The sequence below is a fragment of the Muscardinus avellanarius genome (genome assembly GCF_963383645.1).
Source record: "Muscardinus avellanarius genome assembly, chromosome: 5".
NCBI classification, from domain to species: domain Eukaryota; kingdom Metazoa; phylum Chordata; class Mammalia; order Rodentia; family Gliridae; genus Muscardinus; species Muscardinus avellanarius.
The window spans coordinates 138,671,410-138,687,251 of NC_137790.1; the positions used below are offsets into that span (position 1 = coordinate 138,671,410).

Here is a 15,842-nt window from a genome sequence, read left to right on the forward strand (position 1 = left end):
AACGCTGCGGAGGTGAGCCTTCCCCCATCAACAAGGTCCAGATCAGAGTCTCAGAATTCCCTGGTGTCCTACCCTCCCCTGACCCTTGGAAAACGTATCACATGGAGACATTATAAAAATCCTAGTACTCCTATTCTCCACTTTCCTTCAGTCTTGCTGAGGGAGAGTGAGGTCGGTCAGCACCTCGGACAGCTCCGGCCCTTCTGACCAGGAGCAGCAAGTACCTGTTGGCTGGTTCTGTGGGCAGGCGAGGGCCCCTCGGCCCTCAGCTCTCCCTCCTCTCCTGAGAACACTGTTTCTTCCTGAGGCTCCTCACTGTCTTCTGAGCAGGAGTCAAACACATCATCATAATACTCTTCGGCCACAAGTGGGTCTTCGGGGATCTCTGAAACAAACAAAAACAATCATCGGTCATTGAAATTATAATGAGGCAGGGATCCCCATATTTTCTCAGAGATGTAGATTCTGTTTGCACTGATACAGTGCAGGGCTAGACCGTAGCTTCCTGAAGACATCTGCTTGAATGTTAATACACATTCAAATAAGCAAAACTATGCAGAGCAAAGGAGGATGTGTCCAACTGCAGCTACCTTATGAAATAGGAGAAAAAACACAAAACAAGAAATCATCTACCTTAAGCTCTTTACATGTGAAGGCTAATGCTAAGAAACGAGGGGCCTGGGGGCACAGTGGGATATGGAAGGCAATACATCCAGTGATATGTTACATGTATGAACGCATCTCTTTGAATCTCACTATAATGTATAATTACAAGATACCAACAAAAGTAGAAAAAAGGCAGAGATTTAGAAGGAAAATAAAGACCAGGTACCCTGGTACAAGGGCCCCATTACACAATCCATCAAGTTTTCAGCAGCTGCAATGAAGTTATGTTGGATTTCTTTTGGAAGTTTCTTCCTTTAAGAAATATTAGCAGTGAGACCAAACAAGGTGGGCAGGCTGTATAGCAATGGCATTTTGGCAAGCTTGGGAAAACGGCACAATTCTTTTTTAACAGGCAATGGAGGCTTTTGAGATGGAATTCATACTGGTGGGTCCTATTTACACCTATACACAGATGGCATTTATTAAAACAAGAAGAAAAGAAGGAAGGAAAGGAAAGGAAAGAAACCACAGGTCAGCTGATGCCAAGAACCGGTCACTCGGTGCAATGTTACCAGCAGCTGACATGGAACTGGCATCACGATAAAAGATCCACAGGAGTGGATCACAATAGCGAGGCAATATCAGCTCTGATCTGCTAATGATGCCTAGACAGAGAGAAATATCTCTGGCTTGGGAGAGGAGACAGTCACATAATGACCCTGTAACACAGCAAAACAGGCACCTTGGGCTGCACCATGCTCAGACTTACAAGCAAAATTATTCTAAATTGTGTCACAAAGCACTGTGTCTCAACCCACTGTTGCTTTTCTCTGTCTAATGAGAAAATATAGAATTTAGGGTCTGAGAATCAAGGTTGGAATCTACCTCTACCAACTTGTATTTGAAAATCTGGACAAGATATTTAAACTTACTGAGTTTCAATCCTCCACTGAAATTTACATAAGAGTAGCTGGGTGTGGCAACACATGCTTATAATGCCAGCTCTTGGGAGGCTGAGACAGAAAGACCACAGGTTTGAGAACAGCCTCAGCAACTTAGTGAGGCCCTCAGCAACACAGTGATGCCCTGTTTTAGAATGAAAAGTATAAAAGGACTGGGGCTGTAACTCAGAGGTGGAATGCCCTGGGCTCAATCGTGAGTACCACCAACCTTTTGTTGTTGGTGGTGGTGCTGGTGGTAGTGTTCTTTTTCCTTATATAAGAGTAATCTTTCTGAGTGGCAATGAAAATTCAATAAGAAGATGCTTAGGAAAGCACCTGTGTATAGGGAACCTTCATACAAAGGTTCACTCAACTTCCACAAGTGTGAAATTTGACTTTATATCAACTGACTCCATAATCCTTTGAAAGTAAAATATTTAATAAATGTAGAATTCTTCAGCAAGAGAAGACCTTGAAATCCATTTGTCATCTATGTTTTCTTATGAAAACACAAGAGGTTATATAGTAGAATCAAAATTAGTCTCCTCAAAATGATATATTCAAACCCCCTTTGCCAAGTTTGGAATGGGACATGTTGGGGACCTGACATATTCAATAATTTCCATACAGCCTGTTTTCCCTTCTAACCATGGATCTTTCTTTCTTTCTTTCTTTCTTTCTTTCTTTCCTTCCTTCTTTCCTTTTTTTTTTTTGCAGTACTGGGGATGGAACCCAGTACCATCTATCTTTGAGCTACACCCCCAGCCCTATTTTGTATCCTTTAATTTGAAACAGGGTCTCACCGAGTTGCAAAGGGCCTCACTAAGTAGACAAGGCTGGCCGCGAACCGCGATCCTCCTGTCAACCAGGGATTTTTCAGTTGCTTGCCAGATGAGACAGATGATGTGTATGTAGGAGCCACGTTTTAGAGGCTCTTGATTCAGCTCACACTTAGAATGACAAGAGCAACACAGCACGAGAAGTGTGTGAAAACAGAAACCCAGTGTAGACCTCTGGTTCCACCATCAATGGGGGCACGTGCTGAATAGGCCAGTGGACAGTCAGGTGACTCGACCTGATGGCTCCCTCCCCCTCCGCGGGGCCTCCATCTCCTTCTCAGCTGTCCAACCCTCCCCCACTGCCTCTCCTTTCTTCTGTGTCTCTTTTCCAGTTATGCATTCACTTTATACTTTCATCTTACTGTTCCCTTTTCCTCTTCCTCTCCATTCCTCCCCACCCCTCTTCTGCTTCCAGACTTGAGTATAACAGCAAGAGAAAGCACTGATACTGTTGCCCAGGGCAAGAAATGTGCTTGAACCTGAATCTACAGACACATACTGTTGGAGACAACACAAAAGTCTCATGCATGGAGACTACCCACCCCAGCCCACGTGATACATTCTCATGTTTTCATTCTATTCCTTAAGAGATACCCTTTGCAATTCACTCTAGTAACTTCTCAACCGACAATTTGAAAAACACTGATTTAGAATGTTGGTTTTGTCATTAAAAAAAACTATTTAGCCAGGCATGGTGGCACGTGCCTGTAATCACAGCACTTGGGAGGCAGAGACAGGAGGATCACAGGTTTGAGGCCAGCACATGATAACTTAGGGAGACCATGCTTCCAAATAAAAAAATAGGGCTGGGGATAGGGCTCAGAGGTAGGGTGCTCCTGGGTTCCAACCCCAGGACCATATGAAACAAACCAACAGGCCTGTATTTAAATCAAGGCTCTAACATTGAGTATAATTAAACTTTCCGCACTTCAGTTTCCTTGTCATAACACAGAGATGGAAATATCCATCTCACTGAGTTGCTATAAACATTAACTAGCGCAGCTCATTCAGAGCACCAGGTACCACATCAGGTGATGTAGCCAGTAAACGGCCACACAAGTCACTACCAGAAGTGGGGTGGCAAGCCCTGTACTTTGCCTATCGATACCAATGCCAGGAAGAGACAGAAAATTAGACAGTCACATATATATGCCACATATCGAGTGTTTATTTTAAATAAAATTGGACTGGGATGATCCATCTCTGGTACTTCATAGGGAAGTCCCGCCACTGTGGTGCTACTTGGAAAAGGGCTCCTTTTCAAAGGGAAAAAGGAGAAGAAATACAAGTCCACTTCAACCATGTGCAAGCCACGTGGCTTGGAACATGGGCCCAATAGGAAGCCTGGTTAGGCTAAGGCTCATTTCTCCTGCCACTTGGGGAAAATCATCTGTGATAAATAGCTTTAATTTCCTCACACCCTGAAGCCAGCCTGGTAACAGATGCACTCCAGTGGCATTCCTGACCTCCTCTGTGCTGGGCAGGCAATGACAGAGGGTGTTTATGAAGGAATCCAATAGTGGCTGTCCATGTTTGTACGCCAATGTTGCAAAGCCATGCTGGAGAAATAGAGAAGTGGTCACTCTGCTCCAGGAAAAGGGTGGCCTTTGTCAGATCCTTCAATTAAGACCCAAATCAATCCCTTCCTCTAAGACTGGGCTGAGCACTGGGGGCACCACACCCTGCTGGGCTCTACTCCCCAAAATGAATGATTTCACAGGTCTTTGGTGGTGGAGAATCAGCAATCCCAATAAGTTCCCAGGTGATGCTGACGCTGCCGGTCCAGGGACCACAGTCTGCGAACCACTGTCCTAGAGTATCACCAATTCAGATCAAAGAACTACCATCAACTACATAGACGCACCATAATAACATATATAAGATTCTGTGCTATCTTCCAATCGTTGTGTGTTAAAGATAAAACATGAACGGCAGAAATAAACTTCGTTTTAGAAAACCTGAAAATTGTGCCAATAGTTGTCTCAACTGCTTGTAATAGCTGCAACATTATAAGTAAGGACACTGTTCCTGCTTGGCTGGTGGGGAGTGCAAAGTCCACAGGTCCCTTTATTTTTTTCACAGCACTTTACACTTTTTAAAAAATTTTATTGGTGCATTGTAGTCATACATCTTAATGGGTACAAGATGGTAGAGACGTACTGCACACATCACCCACTTAGCCTTTACCCAATTCCTGTCCCATTCCTTCCCCCTCCCTCCTCCTCAAGTTTGGCTTGGTGATTGATATGTTTGTTAACGTGCATTATGAACATTAGGGAATCTCCTTCTTCCCCATTCCCATCCCCCTCAGTCAGGTCGCCTTATTTGCTCATCTATAGAATCTCCTCTTTCTTCTAGAGTTTCTCCTGTGACCCATTTCTCCCTAGCTTCTGCATATTAGGGAGAGCGTCCAATTTTTAACTTTTTGTGACTGACTAATCTCATTTATCATAACGCTCTCCCGTTCCATCCATTTCCCTGTGAATGATGTAACTGTGTTTTTCTTTATGGCTGAGTGAATTTCCATTGTGTATATATCCCATAGTTTGGGGAACATTCATATCTATTATCCCATCTCATATCTGCTTTGACTCTTCAAATTAGACCAGGATGACATTTTTTTCCTATCACGTTTTAGATAAGAATATTAAGGCTCAGACAGACTAATAACCAACGCGAAGTCACACCGCTGCATGCACAGTGGACATGAGATCAGAATGCAAAGCATTGTCCGTCACTGTGATCAAAATACAGACGAGAACAGCTGAGAGAAGGAAAAGGTTATTTGGGCTCATGTTTTCAGGGGGCAGTCCATGGGTGTCAGGCTCCAAGGCAGAAGCTTCATGGTGGCCGCATGGTGTGGCAGAGGAAAGCTGTTATCAACTCAGGAAGTCAGGAAGCAGAGAGAGGGGAACCAGAGGAAGCCACCAGGGACAGATGTATCCCCGAGGCCACGCCCCTAGTGATCTACCTGCCCAGCCAAGCCCCGCATGCCCAGCTTACTATCCATTCAAATTACCGATTCATCAACAAATTTATCTTGTAATGAGATCAAAGCCCTGATTCAATGGTTTCGCCTCTGAACATTATTATGTTGCTGATACATGAGCTTTCCTAGGAGACATTTGGTATTCAAGCTCCAACATCATCTGGTTCCTATCTTTTTTTACCCTACTGAATTAGTGCTATTCTATGATTAGCAGGGAACTTTCACCTTTGCAAGTGAAACTATCTCAGATTAAAGTTGTGACTGGTTCCCAGTCAACTCTGAAGAAGGATATTGGACAACGAGGCATAGAATTTTGATTTATGAGATAGAAAAAAATGAAGCTTGGTCATCCTGGTAAATTGCCTGCAGAGAGTGAGAATGCTGAATGCCAGGCTCCCTTATTCAGACTCAGCCCAGTTCTCACTCCCCTCTGTCTCAGATGTGCCTACCTTTGTGCATCAGAGCCACCTAGTGGGTTTGTTTAAACAGATTCCTGGCCCCTACGTCTGGCATTTCAGACTCAGTAGAAATGGACTGGGTCTGAGAGGCTGCATTTTAGCAATGCTTCCGGTCTGACAGCAACACACTTTGGGAACGATTGCTCTGTCTCGTGAGACCTTCGAAGAGAAAATGACCTACGTTACAGCTTTTACACAAACCCTCCCTGTGCCTCCATCTATAATTGTACCAGCTCCTTAAACTTCTAAAATGGCCAGGTATATAGTAAAGATTTTTTCTTAAGGAGCCACTTTTTATAAAACAGGAACTTTTACCTAAAGGTAAAAACCAAGTTTTCTCTTAAAAATAAAATCTTAGTTACTTAGGAGGAAGATTGCAGCCTGTGCACCTACCACTGTCCCATGTGTCTAACTATCGACACACCTTCAGTAGATGATGTGGGACGCTTGGCAGAATGGCTCTCCAGGGGTAGACCTTAGAAGAGCAACACCAGCAACACCTGGAACTCAACAGGAATACAAATCCTCAGCCCCTCCACCTTCAGCCTGCTGGATCAGAGCTGCAGTGCGCATTCAACAAGCCCTCCAGGGGACCTCGATGCACACTTGGGTTTGAGAACCACTCAGCACAATAATGTTAACTTCATGTGCATTCAAATAAAAACCATCTTTTCTAGTATTGCGGGCAGACAGTAAGTTCCAGGAGGGCAAGAGCCATGCCTTCATCTTGGTGGTGCCAATGCACAGCTCAAAGCAAACCCTCAAAACCTGTTAAACAAATGAGTGTATACATCTCTAGAAAATAAGGCCTCTCAAACTGCCACATAGCATCACATACAAATAATTTACTCATCTATTTGGGGGGCTGGGAGGTGGCAGGAGAGGGGAGGAGTAGGAGAAAAAGGGCTTACATATTACTAAGACCTCTATCCTTTTCTCTTTTTGCAAGCTTTGAACCTACCTATTATCTCTGATGCAAACTTTTGAACAGAAAAAAAAAATGTCTTCTGCTATAGTTTGGATTTTTTTTTTTCAGTACTGGGAATGGAACCCAGGGGCATTCTACATCTGAACTACACCCCCAGCTCAGCCATATTTTTTATTCTTTATTTTGAAACAGGGTCTCACTGAATTGCAAAGGGCCTCACTAAGTAGCTGAGGCTGGCCGTGAACCATGATCCTCCTGTCTCAGCCTCCCGGATGCTGGGGTTACAGGCATGCACCACCATGCCCGGCTTAGTTTGGATCATGAATGTCCCCTAAGGTGCATGTGTTATAAGTCTGGTCTCCAGCTCATGATGCATAGCAACTTTCAGAAGTGGAGCCTAAGTTGGGCTGAGACAGGAAGATCACAGGTTCGAGACCAGCCTCAGCAACTTTAGCAAGATCTCATTTCAAAATAAAAATTAAAAAGGGATGGGGGTACAGCTCAGAGACAGAATGCTCCATTCTTCAATCCCCAGTGCCAAAAGAGAGTGAGAGGTCATAGGTGACTGGAGGCATTCCTCAAAGGGGACTGTGGGACCCCATCTCTTCTTCTCTCTGTCACCTCCATCGTCTCCAGCCCAAAAGCAACGTGAACAACCAATGGTGGACTGAAATCTCCCATACTGTGAGCTGAAATAAACCTTTGCTCTTTATAAGTTGATCATCCTGGGTACTTGTTACATTTGTAGAAAGCTGACTAGCACATTTTTATGCTAAGATTTCCAGCTACATCCCACGGTCCTACCAAACTGGAGGCGTTAGTCATGAGGACCCAGAGTGTGAGGGTACATGCTGTTAGCCTGTGGCTTTCTCCGGGTGCCCCGGCCTCCACTCTGGCCACAGGAATGCCTGCCTTTCTGTACATATTCATAAACAGTATCAGAATTCGTGTCTTCTGGGCAGGGTAACCAAATGGCTTCTGATGTGAGAAGCCCAATAGATTCACTCGCACCTTTCTCCCAGGAAATATAACAATATCCAAATTATACTTTTTAAAATATCCCTCACTATATCCATCATATGGGAGAAGGAACCTCTTTATGAAGAGATGATAATATTTATTTTTACTTTGGTGGGCCAGTCTGGAGGTAGGTGGGGCGCTTGGCAGTAGAAAGCTGCCCAGAGATGTCCTTTATTTATCCTTTCTTTTCTAGTTTTCTGAAAAGAGACACGAGCAATATTATGCCAAGCCAGAAAATACTGAACAGAAGCTATTATAAGGCTGTAATAAGAACAAGCCAATTTATCATTAGATGTCAACGTGGCCTCTCCAAATTCCATGATCTCTCATTAAAAATTGGGAGAGACAGCACTCAGAATGATAATAGCTATTATTTCTCTGACAAGGCAGGTCTCAAAGAATTTCTTGTTTTCCTAAAAATGACATTTGTGGGTGTGAAAAAGATTGCTCAAATTCACTTCTTAAATAAAAATGCTTTCAATTAAAACAAGTTTTAAATAAAAAACATCACTGTCTAATATGTAGGGGAAACCTATAATTAATATATGCTTTGACCTCCTCAAAACAAGAGGATAAAAATCAGTAGCTGAGGAAGGGACACAGACATCATCATTTTCTGTGTCAAGCTGCCTCAGTTTCCCTCAGGAGCTCCATACTGTGAAAGAAAGACACAAGTTAGGGGGAAAAGGGAAAGCACGGAAATCCAAGCCCACGTCCACTGATCACAGCTGTGGCTTTGAGTTGGAGCTTAGGGTGGGAGTTGCATTTCATCTGAACAGGGCTCAGCTGGAGGACAGCGACAGCCTAGTCAAACAGAGGTGGTCTCCCGGAGTCGGTCATTGGTCAGGACCCCCTGGGCCCAGGTGAAGCCTTCTTGGACCTGACAGCAATTCACTGGTGAACAGAGGGAGCATGAAATGGGGCTGTGAAGCCGACCCCTCCTCCCCTCTTCATGTTCAATCCATCCAGCCCCCATCGCAACCTCAAAGGGAACATCTTGCCCACAGACCTCTGCAACCTCGACGGGGACCACCCAGCCCATCCACATGCCACAGGATGCCCTCTTCCCTAGCCTTGGACTATTCCCATAACAACAGCTGCTTCTCCCCGGAGCCCCCATCCTTGCGTAACTGTTCATTGACCACCGTGACCCGTATTGCCCTACACGCTGGACAGCGGGCAGGCTGAAGTTCTCTTCACACCTTGTTCCTGCATTGCTAAATAAGCTCCCTCCTGCTTGGACCCTTGGTCTGCCCCCCCCCCAACCTTTATAGGACAAGATATAGGGCAAGACTGGGGTTCAGATCCTGCCTCTGCACTTCTGTGATGTTATGTGCCTATGTGAGGATGCCGACAGCAATCTCACATTTGGGGAAGGCCGGGGGCGGGGGCAGAGAGCCGGGGGGGCTCCCCAGGCACTGTGTGCGTGCATGTCACCTACAATATGATGTGAGACCACAATGCACCAATAAAAGAATATGTATGGATTTTAAAAAGGAAATAGAAACAGAAACAAATCCCGCATCTGATGTCACTTTCTGGGTGAGCTCGGGCTACTTCGCCTCTCTGGATCTCGGTTTTCTCATGTGTAAGTGGGTGTCATAGAAACTTACTGTCCCGCCTGGCCACCTTACCAAACACAGTCTAAACTGTCACTGTCACCCATGCCCTCTGGCTGCTGTATTAGTTAACTAGGGTTTCCATAAGCAAGACACCATGGATTTGGTGGTTTAAATAACAGAAGTCTATTTCTCCTAGCCCCGGGGGCTCAACGCCCGAGATCACAGTGGGGGCAGGGCTGGACTCCTCCGAAGAATCCTCCGAGACCCTCCCTTTTCCTTGGCTGCCTTCCTCACAAGACCATCCCTTGGTGCATGCAAACCCAGTGTCTCTCACAAGCCCTAATCTCTTCTTAGAAGGACACCAATTAGATTAGATTAGAGCCCACTCAAATAGGCTCATTGTAACTTAGCTACCTCTTTAAAGCCCTTATCTAAAAATACAGTCACATTCCAAAGTGGTAGTGGACTAAGACTTCAACATGTGGATTTTAGGAAGACTCAATCCAACCCATAGTAGCTACTAACAGCACACAGATGCCCTCTTTTCCAGAGAAGCGTTCTCAAATCAAAGAAGCCCAATGGAGGGTGCTTCTCTGACCCACGGCAGTCTAGGCAAGCGCTCTACCCCTGAGCTAAGCCCCAGCCCCTGCAAGGCCCACTGCCAGAGACAGAGGAAGGCTCTGTCCCTACTCCTCAAAGAGGGAGGGAGGGAGGGTGGAAGGGGGCAGAGCCAGGGAGATGGTGGAATGTCACGTGCTCTGTGAGATGCCAAATGTATTAAACACTTGATATAGGCAAAAATGGAAAGAAAAAAAATAACACTGTGTTTGATGTCTGAACGGATAAGAGCTTGAAAGAGCTCTCAGCCTGAGAAACAGTCCGAGGAGAGGGACGCCTGCAGCAGCCGACAATCTGCCATTGGAGCCAAGCTTCCCAAGTCTCCCCAGGGCAGAGAGGTACCAGCTGACATCTAGGCTACACAGTATTGGTACATAAAGGAAGCGTTTAGGCTGGGTCCAGTGGCCTAGTACCCATTTTATTTCAAAGTAAAAAATGAAACAGGGCTGGGTAGCTTGGAGGTAGAATGCCCCTGGTTCAGTGTCAGTACACCCCCCAACACAGGCATTCAGTCTCTTTCTTTCTGATAGATCTTGCCCCATACTATTAAAAGAAAAAGACTAACTCTTTGAAACTGCTAATTTGAAAAAGGCATTTTGTCCATTTCCAAACGTTGATTCAAACATACATCGAGCCGGGCGTGGTGGCGCACGCTTGTCATCCCCGCGCTTGGGAGGCGGAGACAGGAGGATCGCGCAGGTTCGAAGCCAGCCGCGCGCTGGCTTAGGAGACCCTGTTTCCAAAATGAAAATGTAAAAATAGGTCTGGGAGTGTAGCCCCGAGGTAGAAGGGCTTCCATGAACCCCAGTACCACCAAAAAAAAAAAAAAAAAAAAAAAAAAAAAAAAAAAAAAAAAAAAAAAAAAAAAACATCGAACTGTTTTCCCTTTCGGTCTTTAAAAGCCATTTCTCCTCACCGCAGACCATGCAACGCTTTATCGAGGTTACTGCTGTGAGTCGCTGGCTGGGCCTGGAACTCTGTTCTCCAGGATCCTGGTTCCCTGTGGCCGCCGTTCCGACGGCTCCTTGGAGCTCAGAAGTCATAGAAAGCGAAGGACATTCTCCAAGACCGACGATCATGCCTTTCTTGGTGAGTCATGGCTTCCGTAGGCACCTCGGGCCCCGGCTGGATGTCCCAGAGAGGCCAAGTGGCCGCCACATCTCCATTTCATTACTAAGAGCCTCTTCCAGGCCCGGGAGCCACTGTGCTTTTCCGTCACTATGACATCTAGCAGGGCTGGAGGCTTGCAGCAGCATATTTGCTAAAGAACATTTAGAACCAATATTCAGTCCGGGGAATCATGTGGACAGCCCCCAGTGCAATCACACGCTCACTCTAGGGGGAAATGGAATCTCCAGATGGCTCTCAACACCAGCTCTGCGGTCATCTCCGACCTCAACTGCCATCTTCTTACACAAGCCGCCACAAATCTTATCCAAAGCACTAACTACATCACTCTCCCCTTTCATGGTTCCCCCACTGCCAATAAAGTCAGCACAGAATTTTCTATTTAACAAGCAAGGCCTTCTCTCATCTGTTTGCATACGCAAGGTCCCAGATCTGCCTCCTACCAATGAGGTTGGACGCTCTCCTTTAAAGGCACACACCCACCGGGGTTTTGAGTGGCCCTGGGTTGAGTCCAGGCAGCTTTCTTTTTCTTTTTCTTAAGGACTGGGGATTGAACTCAGAGATCTACCTCTGAGCTACACCCTATTCCTTTTTAAATTTTTTATTTTGAAACAAGGTATTGCTGATGCTTGAGCCTGTGAGCCTCCTGTCTCAACTTCCTAAGTACTGAGATTACAGGTTTGCACCACTCTGCCCAGGATAGCTTTGTTTTTTCTAATTAGAGTTTTCCAGATAGTTCTTATGTGTCCTTTGGGTCCGAATCTTGGCTTTTGTGACCTGGACACTAGATTTTTTTTTCTAAACTCACTCTTGTTTCCCAATTGCATTCATTTGAAGTACTGTCCTTCCAGAATTACCCTGTCCAGAATGGTACTAGCCACATGCGACTATTCAAAATTATTAAAGTTAAATAAAATGACAAACTTAGTCAAAATAGCACATTTCAAATGCTGAGTAGCCACCTGTGGCAAGGTTATAAAATATTTCCAACACTGCAAAAAATTCCATTGGATATCCTGGAATAGTTTGGTTCTAGACTGTTCCCCGAGACCTCATGGAGAGTAGGCAGCCATGTTGGAGGTGGGGCTTGTTTGCTGAAGAGGGGTCCCTGGGGGTGTAGCCCTGAAGATTATATAAGATTCCTCCTCCCCTTGTTTACTTTCTTACTTCCAGCCTCCACGATGTGAGAGCAGAGCCCTTACTCTCTCTCTCTCTGCTCCCCACCGACATGTCCTGAGCTCCGCAGACCCAGCCTGATATGGACTGAACCTCTGAAACCCCCATAACTGTGAAAAAAAATAAATCTTCCTTCCTTTAAATGGTGTGGCCAGTTGTTCTAGATTATAGCAGTGATGATGCTGACCAGGACACAGCCTGTTCTAGACTACCCACTCTCTACGTATCTATTCCTGCCCAATCTGCAGCCTCAAATTTCAGTTCAGTGAGGTTTCTTTGAAGCCCTGGGATGTGGGTCACTTCAGCTCTCTGACCCCCAGGTTCCTCTCCCGGGCAGCACAACATCCATTATCAGTGTCTACCATCCAGATAGCAAAGGTGGAACCTCAGGCTGTTGAAGAAACTCTACCTCTCATGGTCCTGAGCTAGGCAGAGAAGCCATGGATCCATCCCACGTCGGCCCTGGGCTAGAGCCACATCAGATGACTTAGCACATCGAACCCTGTGTGATGCCCTTCTCTACCTCCTTGTACATAGTATCTACTCTCAGAGCTTGACCAGATGCCAGAGCCCACCCTCCACCCCAGAGAAAGACTTGCAGCTCATGGACCTCTCACACCCCACAGCAGACAGTGTCTTTCATGGCAGAGCAAGAATCAAGTTCACCTTGTCAATAATATCCTTCACTACAAGTGAACTGACTCTCGAATCAAGCGGTGCATTCATGAGCTTGGGGAGGAAGGCTGCGGTTGCTTACCTTTCCATCTCTTCATTGCTTTCTTTGCCCATGTGACCAGCTATAGGTTGGTACCTTAACCTTTTCTAAAATAAACCCTCGACACCAAGACTAAAATTAACTACGCTGATTAGCTTAGCTACAGTATCACACATGAGGCTGCGAAAAGAAATTATTTTCTCAGCCAAAATGCATATTCATGACCCTTTCTCTATAGAGGGCTAAATTAAGTACAATACAGTACCGTTTTTATATATAGGACAGCAGGTTCTGCTATTTTTTTCTTAGTTACATCTCTGTATTTGCTTGAGTACACGAAAGACTCCACTTCCCCTTCTCTCTGTTATCCTCTTCCTCTCTTTCTCTCTTTCTCTCAGAGAGAGAGAGAGAGAGAGAGAGAGAGAGAGAGAGAGAAGAGAGGGGAAGGAAGAGAGAGAAGAAGGAAGAGAGGAGAGAGGAGAGGAGAGGAGAGGAGAGAAGAGAGAGAGAGAGAGAGAGAGAGAGAGAGAGAGAGAGAGAGAGAGAGAGACACTCCATGTTACTTTTAGAACTACGTCTCCCTTGTGTCCTTGTGTTCTAGAGTCTGTGGTTTCATCCCCTGTGTCAAGATGAGTCTCCCTCAGGCAGGAAAACATTTCCCTAAACTTTTGTCTTTTCCTGCTTTGGAGGACAAAATCCAAAAGTGACTGGGAAAAATATATCTTTTCTCCAGAAAATTCAGAGAAATGAATCCACTCTTTCAAGGGGAACTATGGAGAGATGGTGCAGAGACCCTGAAGGAGTCAGTACAACAGCTGGAGGCTGTGTGTTGGCAGAAGACAAGATACCCAGTTCTGTGACCAACTCAGATGGCTTACATTCCCTGGGGCTCAGGCATCACATCTGTAAAATGGAGAGAGTAATGACCCAGCCTAAAAATCAGCATCTGAGCTACATGGTCCCAGGTCACCGTTCTAAGGCTTCTTGAAAACCTGTGGTCTGGGGTGAAGGATGAGGCCAGCGTCCTGGTCATTTGGGACTGGTATAACAGAAGACCACACACCAGGCAGCTTAAACAACAGAAACACACCTCATGTTCCAAGGCGGAGAAGTCCAAGAACTAGGTGCTGAAGGGCGCAGTGTCTGCGAGGGTGTTCCTCCTGGGTTGCAGGCTCCGTCTTTCTCTTGTACCCAAAACAGCAGAGAACAGAGCCCGGAAGGAAGCTGTTTTGTGCCTCTGCGTACAAGGGCACTGACCTCATCACGAGGGCTCCATCCTTGGGACCTAATCTTCTCCTAAAGACCCCATCTCCAAATACTACCCTTGGGGATGTAGGTTTCCGTCTTGAATTGGGGCAGGAGGATACGCAAACACGTAGCCATCGTAAGCAGTGTGCGTGCAGCTCAGCCAGGGAAGACATTTGGGTCCCTGCGTGTCTGATGTGTTTATCGGTGGCAGAGATGCTGCTGGATCATGCGCTACACCTCAAGCAGCCAGAGACTCGACCCCGCTTCCCACCCCTGGTCACCAAGTACCGTCAGGAAGTAAGAGTAGAGCTCAGACTTTGAGAACGCTCAGCCATTTAAATTGCCACCAAGATGAGGCCTCTGCCCCTTCTCCCTCACTTTATTCTGGCTGCATGTTCTCATGAACAGTTTCTTTCTCTCCCGTACACGGGCCCACATTTGGCAACCTGCTTGTTGGTAGATCTTTGTGTAAGCCAAACAGGATTTCCTCTTTGCTGAAATCCTGGAATTGTCTTTACGGTTTTCCAGCTCCAGTCTCCCGGAAACCACGTGTCTCCCGTTGGCAGCCCTCCCGTTAGCCAGCCAGCTGGAGGCGCTCAGGAGACTGCCAGGAGGTATCTGCTGGCAGGAGACATTCCTGGCTCACCAGTATGAAGAGGAAAACTTAATACAACAGGACGGGCTGATGACCGCAGGGAAGCCTGCTGCCTGGGCGCCCCGGGCATGGCCTTCATTTACATTTTTCATAAAGGAAGTGCATATCCTACACGTTGGTTAAGGCAAATTTTTCTGACCACCACTCTTAAAAAAAGTTTCTGTTGCAGGCCTGGCTTCTCCCCTGGGCAGCCCACCCATTCTTGAGCGGGATAATTCCTGTTGAAATGTTGATCTGGTCATGGAGATCAAGCTGAATCCAAGTTTAAAAGAAAAATTTTCATGGCTCTAAGATCTAGAAAAGGTTCTATTTACATGCTCCCAAAGTAGAAATAACATGTTTCATTTATAAAAGCATATTTATTTATTTATTTATTTATTTATTTATTTATTTTTGGTGGTACTGGGGGTGGAACCCAGAGGCTTTCTACCTCTGGGCTATAATTCCAAACCTATTTTTTTAATATTTTATTTGGAAACAGGGTCTCACTAAGTTACTGAGAGCCTCACTAAGTAGCTGAGGCTGGCTTCCAACCTGTGCGATCCTCCTGTCTCAGCCTCCCAAGTACTAGGATTACAAGCCTGTGCCACCACGCCTGGCTAAAAGCATATTTTACATTTATATAAAGCGCCGGGCGTGGTGGCACATGCTTGTAATCCCCGCGCTTGGGAGGTGGAGACAGGAGGATCACGCAAGTTCGAAGCCAGCCGCGCTGGCTTAAGAGACCCTGTTTCCAAATAAAAAATATAAAATAGGTCTGGGAGTGTAGCCCGAAGGTAGAAGGGCTTCCAGGAACCCCAGTACCACCAACAAAACAAAGCAATACATGTATATAAAACATTTGTATATTTTTATATCCATATAACATTTACATATGTGTGTATATAAGTACATGTACACATATAGAACATGTTGTATATACAGACATATATAAAGAGAGAGACGCAATGGCTGATTTA

The 15,842-nt window shown here is 45.7% G+C and overlaps 1 protein-coding gene across 1 annotated transcript in view; it reads right to left on the reverse strand.

Moving 5' to 3' along the window:
* The window catches only part of NEK11 (NIMA related kinase 11), a gene marked incomplete at both ends in the record, with an annotated part of 215,264 nt that overhangs the window by 91,501 nt on the left and 107,921 nt on the right, over positions 1 to 15,842 (reverse strand). Inside the window, one exon of the mRNA XM_080696621.1 lies at positions 225 to 385. Within this exon, the coding sequence (XP_080552747.1) occupies positions 225 to 385 (161 nt within the window). The remainder of the gene's footprint in view (positions 1 to 224; positions 386 to 15,842) is intronic.